The 12,316-nt window shown below is 35.8% G+C and overlaps 1 protein-coding gene across 1 annotated transcript in view; it reads left to right on the top strand.

Moving 5' to 3' along the window:
* Nucleotides 1–11,243: 11,243 nt before the first annotated feature.
* The window catches only part of LOC150107318 (uncharacterized), a 123,033-nt gene continuing 121,960 nt past the window's right edge, over nt 11,244–12,316 (top strand). Inside the window, exon 1 of the mRNA XM_090391184.1 lies at nt 11,244–11,634. Within this exon, the coding sequence (XP_090247310.1) occupies nt 11,403–11,634 (232 nt within the window). The 5' untranslated portion in view covers nt 11,244–11,402. The remainder of the gene's footprint in view (nt 11,635–12,316) is intronic.

Here is a 12,316-nt window from a genome sequence, read left to right as displayed (position 1 = left end):
TTGAAAGGAATTTGCTAAATGGAAGGAATAATATAAATATCTGCGTTATGCAGAGATGATGTTGTGTTGATTGCTGAGAGAGAGAGAAAGAGAGAGAGAGAGAGAGAGACTTGCAAAAGTTGAAAGAGTCAATAAATACACAGCACAGAGTAAAAAAAAATGAGGCCTTGTATTCAATTAAAACATCTATAGAGTGATGATAGTAAGCAGAATAAAATATACCTCAATGTTAAAAATCAAAGTAATAATAACAATAATAATAATAATAATAAGATAACGCATTTGATTTCCTTATAGGGAGTAAGCCAGGCCTTTATAACCTATCTAGCTTTTGGAGACTGAGTGGCAGTTCAATCTCCAGTAGCAAATCAGATATAGCTGGCCCATGTCTATCACTAATTATAGGCATCCACCGATGAAGAGACCGGCAAGCAAGTGCTGCCATCTCTTGGTAAATAACCTAAAAGGATATCTTACTGTCTGAAATAATGTGGATTCTGCGGTCGATTTTCTTGAGTTTACGGGATGAAAAATCTGAGATTCCGGGAGAAAAAACACCCACTTGCCATGCCAGAGATCAACTAACTCTGGAACTGGTCAGAAGAAAGACTTCGAAAAAGTTCCTCCAGTCAGCGACTAGACTTGAACCATAACTCTACCTTTGTGCCACCTGGCGCAACTTCCACTGAGCTACACAATCCCCAAAGATCAAAGTAAAAAACCAAATTAGTAGAAAACCAAATTAGAGAACAAGTTAAATGTTATACTTCTTTAGGACATATGATTACGAAAAATGGATAATGCAAAAGTGAGAGATTGGGAGAATATATATTGCAAAATCAACCTTTAACAGAATAAGGAGTATATTAACTTCAAGAGAAATAAACAAATGAACTAGATTAAGAATGATTAAATGCTTTATTTGGTCTATTTCTTTCTATGGAGTAGAAACATGGACAATGAACAAGAAAGATAGTAGAGATATGTTTTGGAAATGTAGTGTATAGAAGTGCACTGTAGATGTCGTGTATCCAGAAGAAGAGTAATGAAATTGTTGAAATGGTGGGTACTAAAGAGCAAACAAAAAAATAGAGAAAAATATCATATATGGATCATATTGTGAGGTAGGAAAGTGTTTAAACTATGTATTAGGGAAGAATTAAAGGCAAGCGAAAGAAGGAAAGACAGAGAAAACACAAAAGACTGGCTGAACCTGAATCATGCAGAGAGCAAGGAAGCAGCCCAAGACAGAAAAATACTAAGATCTATAATAGCCAACCACCTGGATGGAGATGACACATGACAGGACAGGACAGGATAAAAGAGGGTGGTCTGAAAAGTTCTCTGCCTAACAATGAAAAAACGAATTTATAATTTCAAAATTATTTTTATTTTTCAACATAATCTCCCTTAAGACTAATACCTTTATTCCAGCGATGCTCCAGCGCCATTATCTCGTCCCTGTAGTGGTTCTGCAAAATACCCCACTACAGCTGCAATCACCTCTTGATTCGAAGAAAAACGCTGACTAGCGAGGAAGAGTTTTAGTTTCGGGAAGAGATAGAAGTCAGAGGGAGCCAAATCTGGGGAATAGTGTGGATGTTCCAACAATTCATAGTGCAGATCCCTTAATTTTCCCATTGACAAAATACCTTTTGGTCAGCTGCATTGTCATCATCATCATCATCATACGTATCAAGGATTTAGGCCTAGTATGGCCTGTTCCGGCTTAGAAGTCATCGTTGAATCGTTTAAGAGGACGTCCTGGTTTTCTTTTTCCTAATGGCTTGTACTTTAAGGCTTGTTTTGGTAATCTTTCTGTTTTCATTCTTTGAACGTGTTCCATCCATCTATGTTTATATTTTTTAATTTTTTTCAATTACTGGTTCTTGGTTTAATTCTTTCATAATATCTTCGTTTCTTTTGTGATCAAATGGGGTATACTTTGCAGTTTTTCTCATAAACTTCATTTCTGCTGTTGTTAATCTTTGTTTGTCTTTTTGTTTTATTGTCCAGATTTCGCTTCCATTTTATATACATTTTATATCCATTTGTATACTTTTAGCCTGGTTTGTTTTTGAACTAGGTTTGGTTTAAATATAGAGTTAATTACTCCTGTTATTTTTAAATATTTTGCAATTTTTATGTTTATATCTTTTTCATTTTCATAAGTGATCATACATCCTAGGTAGTTAAATGAATTCACCTGTTCTAAGATCTTGTTATCTAATACTATTTTAGTTCTTGCTGGATCTTGTCCTTTAAAGGCCATAGTTTTTGATTTTTCCGTTGATATTATCATACCATAATCTTTGGATATCTCATTTAGATTTAAAATAGCTTTCTGTAAGTTATCTTCAGAATTTGTAATTATTATTTGGTCGTCTGCAAAGAGGAGAGTGTTTAAGTAAACTGTGGGTGAAAGTTTAATTCCTTGATGTAAATTTTTACTCCATTTTATTATTATTTCATTTAAGTAGATATTGAAAAGAGTTGCTGAGAGGGGACATCCCTGTCGGACCCCTTGGTTTATCTCTCTTGTATATGATAGCTCATGATTTGATCTTATTTGTATTTGATTATTAGCGTTGAATCGTTTAAGAGGACGTCCTGGTTTTCTTTTTTCCTAATGGCTTGTAATTTAAGGCTTGTTTTGGTAATCTTTCCATTCTTTGAACACGTTCAAAGAATGGAAAGATTCTTTCCATTCTTGGAACACGTTCAAAGAATGGAAAGAATCTTTCCATTCTTTGAACGTGTTCCATCCATCTATGTTTATAGCTGCATTGTCCTTATGATATATATGAATTTTTTTTCTGCAAACCGGGTCTTTTCTCACGAATGTTTTTGTCTAGTTGGTTAAATGATCGGAATAATATTCCCCGGTTATTGTTTTACCCTTTACAAGATAATTAACGAACAAAATGTCTTTAGCATCATCCCAAAACACAGATGCCATGACCTTGTCTTCTTTGGCGCTAAACAACCGGCTCCTGTCCACTGTTTTGACTGCTGTTTGGATTCTGGTATGTAATAGTGAATTTAAGTCTCATCCATAGTAAAAAATCGATATACAAAATCGGGTTTTATTCTTGTTAAAACGCTCCGTTTAGAGATTTTCATGCAAGTGCGCTTTTGATCTGCTGTGAGCAAGACCGGCATTCATCTTGTGCAAATCTTTTTCATTTGCAATTCTTCCTGCAAAATATATCCTACACATTCTTTTGAAATGGTTATAGTCTCAGCAATTTCATGCACTTTGGCTTGCCAGTCATCCAATACCATATCAAGTACTGATCAATGATTTCTGGTGTTGTTACATTTTTGGAAGTCCTTCACGTGGATCATCTTCAAGGCTGGTACAAAAATTCGTTTCTGCGCATGTTCACCGTTTCACTTTAGATAGACTGCAGTAGACACAACATACTGCAGGCACGCATTTATCCTGCTCTCGCTGCAAAATTGTAAACAGCCGACTGATCAAAGTGGCGGCAATACACAATTTTTTTAAATTTTTATTCGGTGTATCCGGCCTTATTTATTTTAATATTGATCATTATAAGAATTTTTTGTTTTTATGATAAATATTTTGTTTCTGAAAAATGAACTTATGAACAGTGCCCGGCGGCGGCGTCCCCTTCGTATCTGCGCGCGCATGCTCTGCATTCCCGCTTCTGCCGGCCCTGAATGTTACCTACGAATTAGTCCTGCTTATACAAAATGTTTTTATATACGGAACTCAACAATTAATCATAAGTTGATTTATGAGACATTAAAAAATAAAGAACTATTTTAGGTACATTTTCGTAAATTTTAATCAAAAATTACAGTGATATAATCGGGTCCAGGATACAATTTCAGAATTTATTTGTTCGTTTCCGGGAGACGATCTGAAGGGGCCCGAACGGAAGACGACGTACATTTATAATTATATGTACCAATATGTACCATTTGCTGTTCGTTTAAACTCTTATCTCATATTTTTTGACATCTTTTAGGGCGCTTTTCTTCTGTGGCGCCTGTGTATATTGCACACTTCGCACACGCCATGAGTCGGCCCTGATGCTATGCATTATGGGAAGGAAGGGTCATTACCCAAACCGCTTTCGATATTTATTGAGGTCTCGTCAGTGGAAGCCAGACTCGGTGGTGGTGATACCAAGGTTGAAGTAAAGCAGAACTTTTGTCCATGAGGATATGTGTTTTGTATTACGGGGGCAAGTGATCAGAGCTTATGACACCTTTACCACGAGTTTCCTCAGACCTGAAAAAGAAGGAAACTTAGCTTACTTGCTTGGGAAAAAAGGATTAAAACCAGTTTACAAAATTTCTTGTAAACTGGTCTAAATTTTGTAAACACACACACACACACACACACACACATATATAACTGCAACAATATATGTTATGGACTGAAAGGTTTATTACAAAAGAAATATATGTTTCACTCGATGATATGTATGTACATCCACAACTATCTGTAGAATTTTGGTCGAATAAATTATTAACGATTACGTGTAGCTTATGTGCTCAAAGTGGATGGAGAGTATTGAACGTGGTCAAAGGATCAGAAGGGCTATCCATAACAAAGGTAATACATTGCCTCCGATGGTGACCATGCATGTTCTACAATCTTCCTAGTCTTGACTAGGAAGATTGTAGAACATGAGGAATATTCTGTTAACAAGGGATATATGAGCAACTAAAACGCAGATGATTATGACAAACGTAGAAAGAAGCTTAAATCTGGGCTATGGCATAAAACAGTGCAGGTAAGATGTTAGCAGTGCATGAGTTATAGTTAAGGGTCATCTAAAATAAGTAATATTATATTTTTAATATTGCTTCCTCTATTGTAAATCTAAGGTAAGGAGGGTTAATCAGGTGGGATTTAGATGGATGATGAATATTATTAAGCATGAGCTTCAGAAAAATAAAATGCTGTGGAAGACATAAAAGGATAAAGGTAACCAGCAAACTCGCAAACAGTACAATCCCCGGGTAAGATAGGTGACATGGCAAGGAAAGCAAAACCAGATTACGAGAAGAATTTAGCCAAACAGGCCAAAGGAAATCCCAAAGGTTTTTTCCACAAGGAAAGAACTCTTTAAATGGAAGATTATCTTTAACGAGTAATGATGGTTATGAGGAGACAGAAGCAGACAAAATAGTTGAGTTACTGAGTGACCACTTTGTGAGTGTATATCATTCTACTGAGGTTACTGCTTTAACATATATGACAGAAAATGTTTGATTTACTGACCCATTGCATTAAGTCTGGTTAATTTCGATATCAAAACACCATTTACAAACAAAACCAAGATCTAGCGATGGGCAATCCTTTACCCCCTATTCTTGCAAACATTTATTTAGATGATTTTGAAACAAAAGCTATATCATCCTTCTCGTTTAAACCTAAACTTTGGAAACGTTATGTGGATGACATTTTTATTATTTGGAGCCACGGTCACAATTGTCTCATGGATTTTCTTGATCATCTCTATAATCAACATCCTAATATAAAATTCACAGCTGAACTTGAATATGACAATTCCCTACCTTTCCTGGATATAAAACTGTCCCGCTGCTCTGGAAAATTTAGAATTTCAATGTATAGAAAGCCTACACACTAATAGATATCTTCATAGCCAGTCCCATCATTTTACTAAACAAAAGCTTGGAACTATTTCTACCTTAGGAACATAGAGCATGCTCTCTTCTAAATGACCCGGATGAATTACAAAAAGAAATTAATTACTTCTCTCATGTCTTTAGACAAAATGGATATTCTGATAGAACCATTAAAAAATTCCTCCTAGATCCTCCTAGCCACCGCACTGAAGAAATAACCAATATTAAGGGTAATTAATATCTCTATCCCATACATCAGTTCAGTTTCCCAAAAATTAGCTAGAGTTCTTAAGAAATACAACATCAGGACTTTATTTACTACACTTCAAAAATCCGCTCTCTAGTAAGCCATCCAAAGGCTCATCATCATTATCTGAAATATCCTGGCTTGGACAAAATATGGTTTGACTGTAATATCCCTTATTTTGGTCAAACAGATAAGTCTATTGAATTATGTATAGAGGAGCATAAGAGAGACATTTCTTACAAAAGTGCCAGTGCCTTGTCTAGTCATGTTTTTTTCTCGACCAATCCTGATGATGAACACCAGGGTCATTCAGTCTACTGGGATAGATCCAAAAACTTCTTTCGTTGCCATTATGAGTTTGAAAGAAAAATTGTGGAGTCCAGAGAAATCATCCTTAATCAAGAACATTTAAATAACAATTTGAGCTACCCCCCCCCCCCCCGCAGATAGCCATTCTACTGATGTTCAGTACTGGCGTTCACGAGAGACTGCTAGCACTCACTCACCAAACAATGCCACGATTGAAAGAACAATCTAATTGTAACTACATTTTTTCATATTAATTATGTACTGCATTTTTTTGCTGTGTTTCTCATTTTTTTTAAACTTCGGTGTTTTTTTTTTTTTTTTTTTTTTTTCCTGTTCCCTATTTTTAAAAGACATCTGAAGGAGGCTGTCAAAAGCCGAAACTAGTAGTGTGTTATACCATTAAAACCTTACAATTATTCTCGGTTTCAGTCATTAAATTCTATTCATACGAATGTATCAAAACAACCGAGTCAATATTCCTCAACACACACACACACACACACACACACACACACACACACACACACACACACACACACACACACACACACACACACACACACACACACACACACACACACACACACACACACACACACAATATATATATATATATATATATGTTAAAAGTACCAAGCAATTTTAATCCTGGTTTTTCTCCAAGGTAAAATACCTTCTACATATATATATATATATATATATTTTTTTTTTTAAAGAAAAATTTTAAATGACTTAAATGACCGAGATAAAATATTAAATTTTAATGATAATGATACAACTGTTTCAACCTTTTACAGCCTTCTTCAGGTATCCACTAAAGGTAGAACACAGTAATAAAAAATTGAAGTTACAAAAAACTGAGAATTACAGGCAAAAAATGCAATACATAATTGGCACAAAAACGTTGTATTTTTCAAGTCGTTCTATCTAACGTGCTATTGTTTGTTGTATGCGTGCTTGCAGGTTCTCATGAGCGCCAGTATTGAATTTATAGTATAGAAATCTGAAATATCCTGGCTTGGACAAGATATGGTTTGACTGTAATATCCCTTATTTTGGTCAAACAGATAAGTCTATTGAATTATGTATAGAGGAGCATAAGAGAGACTGCAATATGGCTATCAGGGATGTTATGACTTCAATTGCTGTTCAAATGTTCAGGATCTAGACTCCACGATTTTCCTTTCAAACTCATCACTACAGCGAAAAATGTTTTCGGATTTATCCCAGCAAACTGAGTGACTCTGTAGATTGTCATGAGGGTTATTAGAGAAACGAACATGAGTGCATAGCGCAGATGCATGTGATCTTTTATAGGAGATGTCTCTTATGCTCCTCAATACGCAGTTCAACAGATTTGTTAGTCTGTCCAAAATAAGGAATATTACAGTCGCACCATAACTTGTAAACACCTGGATATTTCAGGTTATGATGAATAGGCTTTGGGTGGATAATAAGAGAATCGACTTTAGGGAGTGTGGTGAAAAACGTCCTAATGTATTTTTTAAGGACTTTAGCCAATTTATTGGAGACTGAACTAATGTAAGGTATTCAGATGCTACCTTTAAAATCAGTAGTACGCTGCCTAGGAGGATCCAGAAGAAATTTCTTAATTGTTTTTTTCAGAATATCCATTTTGTTTAAAGATAAGAGAAAGTTATTCAATTTCTTTTTGGAGTTCATCTGGTTCATTTAAAAGAGATCGTGCTCTGTGTCCTAAGGTAGAAATAGTTCCGAGCTTTTGTGGTGGAAACCGATGAGATTAACCGTGCAGATATCTGGAAGAATGAGTTGGTTTTCGGTATATAGAGATTTTAAATCTATCAGAGCATCGTGTAAGAATTACATCCAGGAAAGGAAGGTAGTTATTTCGTTCTAGTTCGGCAGTGAATTTTATATTAGGATGCTGGTTGTTAAGATGTTGAAGAAAATCCATGAGAGATGTGTGTCCGTGACTCCATATAATGAAAATGTCGTCAACATAACGTCTCCAAAGTTTCGACTTAAATGATAAGGACGATATGGCTTTTGTTTCAAAATCTTCCAGGAAAATGTTTGATAGAACTGGGGATAAAGGGTTGCCCATTGCTAGGCCTTGGCTTTGTTTGTAAATGGAGTCCCTATATCTGAAGTAGCCAGATTGAATACAATGCTTTAGTAAAGCAAATATCTTTTTAGACAATTTGTCCTTAAGTAATGTTAATACCTCCTCAGTAGGGACGTTAGTAAATAATGAGATAATGTCAAAACTTGCTATGATATCATTTTCACTGATTGAAATATTTTTGATATGAGAAACGAAGTCTGTGGTGTTTTTGATGAACGATGAAGATTTATTGGAGAAACACTTGAGGTATCTTGCAAGATGTTTCGAAAGCGTATAAGTAGGACCATCAATTCGTTCCACAATTGGGTGAAGAGGAGTGTTTTCTTTGTGTATCTTCGGAACTCCATAATTGCGTGAAATAAGAGGGTGAAGAGAACGTAAAGAAAGGCGCATATTGTGAGGGAGTTCAAATGTAGTTTTTAACAGATTGTTTGTGCGGTTTTATAGTTCCCTTGTTGGATCATCCTGAAGAATTAAATATGTAATGTTGTCTTTAAGCAACTGAAGCATTTTATTGTGGTAATCTTCAGAATTGAGGACGACTGTGGCATTGCCTTTATCTGCAGGTAAAATAATGATGTTTTCGTTCTTTTTAAGATTCTTTAAGGCCTGTCTTTCTGCAGGAGAAAGATTTTCTCTTTGAACTGCCCACACAGTTCAATCTCCACCAGTTTTAATCCTATCTAGCCCGAAAGCTAGATAGGAGTAAAAAGGCCTCGCTTTTTATTATTCTTTTATATATATATGCAGTATATTTATATATTTAAATATACATTTTCTAAACTGTAAATAAATATAAATAAAAATATAAATATAGAAAATCTAAATTTAAATTATATTTAAATAAAACTTAAAAAAAAAGGAATATAAATATGTTCCCTTATAGCGAATATATAAATTTCCCTATACGGGAATAAATGGGTTATTATTATTACTCTCTTAAGACTATGAACTGAACGCCTTTAGGTTCATAGAACATTATCTCTCGCCCATGAACTGAACGCATTTAGGTTCATGATACCTTACGAGCTGAACGACTTTAGGCTCATAATGATAAATATTAGGTAAGCACATACTTCGTCATCTATTTAGTGACGTTTGATGAGAGGTGTCTCTTGCATATGAACTGAACGACTTTAGGTTCAAACTATAGTAAAGATCTCTTATCAATGAACTGACTGCCCTTAGGTTCATGATAAATTATGAGCTGAACGACTTTAGGTTCATAATGTGAGATCTTAAGGTAAGCACATACCTCGTCATCTATTTAGTGACGTTCCTTGAGAGATGTCTCTCAACCATGAACTGAACGCCTTTAGGTTCATGATATGTTATGAGTTGTAAGTCTCTAGGCTCGTATTGTGAGATTTTAAGGTAAGCACATACCTCATCATCTATTTAGTGACGTTTCTTAAGAGATGTTCGACTGCGAAAGCGGACTGTTCGCCGTTGATGTGTATGAGAACGCTACGGTGAAGGGTAACGATTTAAATTGAATTAAACCCTCTGTGGAGCGATCGAAGGTCACCATAGAGGTCGGCTCTCTGCTCTGAAATGGTATAACTAGTAGAGAACTGTAAAGTTTGTCATCCCGATCCGCGGGCCCTCTGCGCATGGATGACAAATAGAAAGCGATTAGTTCGGAACCGAAACATGGGTGACATGTTAATGGGTCAGAGCGACAACGTTCATGTTCTATGTTCGAAGTTGCGCTTGTGGCACTAGTCTATCGGGGACCGATAGTGACCGAAACTCCTTATGGGAGTGCATAGAAAATGCCAGTCGAGTGACCTATGGAGGTGAGCATATTTAGGTACTTCTTGAGTGAGAAGTCGCTATCTGGAAAAGCGTTTCGATCTGTCGAACAATCACCTGCCATAGTTGCGTTATCAGATTTCCTCCTCGTGGTCCCGCTGGGTCAGCGATGTGTATGGCTGAAGCTAAATAATCTGATAGGTGTGCTCGTCACCGAATTGATCTTACCAGCAGAAGCCACCGTTCTAACTCCTGAGTGAAACGTTAACACTGACTCTAGGGGGCTTGTGCCAGGCAATTTACCTCGTACATGGTTTGAACGTGCTTCACCGGTCTTGCAGGTGGACCATTCCTCCGAAAGGAGAGTGTGAGGGCGGATCTACCGCCAGGGTGTTAGATGGCTCTGAATGAGCGGAGAATTAATTACCTCTCAGATGTCTTTAGACAAAATGAATATTCTGATAGAACCATTCAAAAATTCCTTTGAGATCCTCCTAGCCACCACACTGAAGAAAGGACGGGCAAGCGGGTTTTTCCTCCCGGAAACTCGTGTTTTTCGTCCCGTAAACTCAAGAAAATCGACCGTAGAACCCACATTATTTCAGACATTAAATATATTGTGTTAGGGTTAGGGACCACGAGATGGCGACACATTTGAGCCGTCTCTCTTCACTGTGTACCACTTAATTAGTGATAGCCTTGGGCCATCTATCTCTGATTGGTACCAGTGGAGATTGAACTGCCCACTCAGTCTCCAAAAGTTAGATAGGGCTAAATGGCCTCGCCTACTCCCGTATACGGGAATAAAATGGCGTTAGCTGATTTTTTTTTACAATATACTTGTAATTTGCTGCTATTCCAAAAGCATTATCACACTGTGAAGTAAAAAAAAAAAAATAGTTTTCTTTTCATATCCTTTGAATTTTCAATTTGCTGCCATCAACTGCACCAGTTGTTTTTTGCAAAAGAAGCTTGTATGTATATACATATTCCACAGCTTCATTAGTTGTATAGATCGGTTGTTTAGTGTATTATTGAATTTAATAATTTGTTATCAAGCACCAGGGTGCGCTATGGTTGATAAAAAAAATTGAGCGCGTGAAATTTTAATATGTGATATTGTCTTTCATGAATTTCATGGTTTTATTCATTGTTGAAGTACTGAACAGATGAATAGTAACACCATAATTTTTTTTTCACGGAAATGAAATTTAAGAATTAATTTGTGATACAGATTTTCTAAAACGTTTCTTGCGCTGTAGCTTAAGAGGTTTTTATTTTTATATTATTTGTTTGCATTATGTTTCTTAGTACTTTATAAGAAGGGAGGACAGCTTTCTTAGGGGGGGAAAAATGAAGAAAGCAAATAAATTGGCTTTAGGTAAAAGAAAAAGAACTTCCCAAACTTTTGAAAAGCAGCCAGCAATAACGTCTAGTAATAGACATTCCGGTAGGTTAGTGGCTCAATGTGAGAACGAATCTCCTTTAAAAAAGAGAATGCGAAATACTGCAACACCAGAAACAACGAAATGTTATTTCGAAAATGACCAGTTGTTGAGTTCACTAACAGAGCATTCTAGTGTAGGTAGGTTTTTCTCCAAATTGCTTTTTCTTTGAGGCAATTAGTTTTGTAAGATGTGTTGAATCAGACTAGGCAATATGCACTGCTATAGCCTTCAGAAAGAAACATCTCAAACTATAATCTTTATTCTCAAAAGAATTAATACACATTGTAATGCAGATACACAGGCAGGTATTATAAAAACAATACTTTTCTCATTGGCCCAAGATATACATTAAATACATATGAATTGGAATTTTCCTAGATTCATACTTGGTGTGCCAAAATCTTTTGTGGTAATTTTAATTATCTAATTGTATTAAGTTCCAACACCACAAGAACAAAATTTATTGAGATGATGATATTTCATTGATTTTTTTCAAACCATCATCCATAGAACACATGTGAGAACATGTGTTCTATGGAAAATGATAAAACTCTTGTAATAGATCATGCATCAATGATCAAGTAATTGCAGAATTCCAAGTTGTAACATGAAAAAACTGGCATGCATCCATAGGAGCAAGATTTTAAGTAGTTTCAGCTGTTGAGCCAAAGAAGATCTTAAAATTGCAATCACCCAGATTATTGATAATTAATGCAGCCATACTTGTTGATGTATGGGGGAATGCTTAGTTGCTGACTCGCAAGTACTCTCTTAAACCTGTAATGACTACTGTATAGGAGTAATTTCATTTAATCATGT

The sequence above is a fragment of the Typopeltis vanoorti genome, chromosome 4, assembly GCF_054136105.1.
Source record: "Typopeltis vanoorti isolate ZY-2024b chromosome 4, IOZ_Tvanoo_1.0, whole genome shotgun sequence".
Classification (NCBI taxonomy): domain Eukaryota; kingdom Metazoa; phylum Arthropoda; class Arachnida; order Uropygi; family Thelyphonidae; genus Typopeltis; species Typopeltis vanoorti.
Note: the sequence above shows the minus strand (reverse complement) of the source record. Positions and strands in the feature narration are given on the sequence as shown.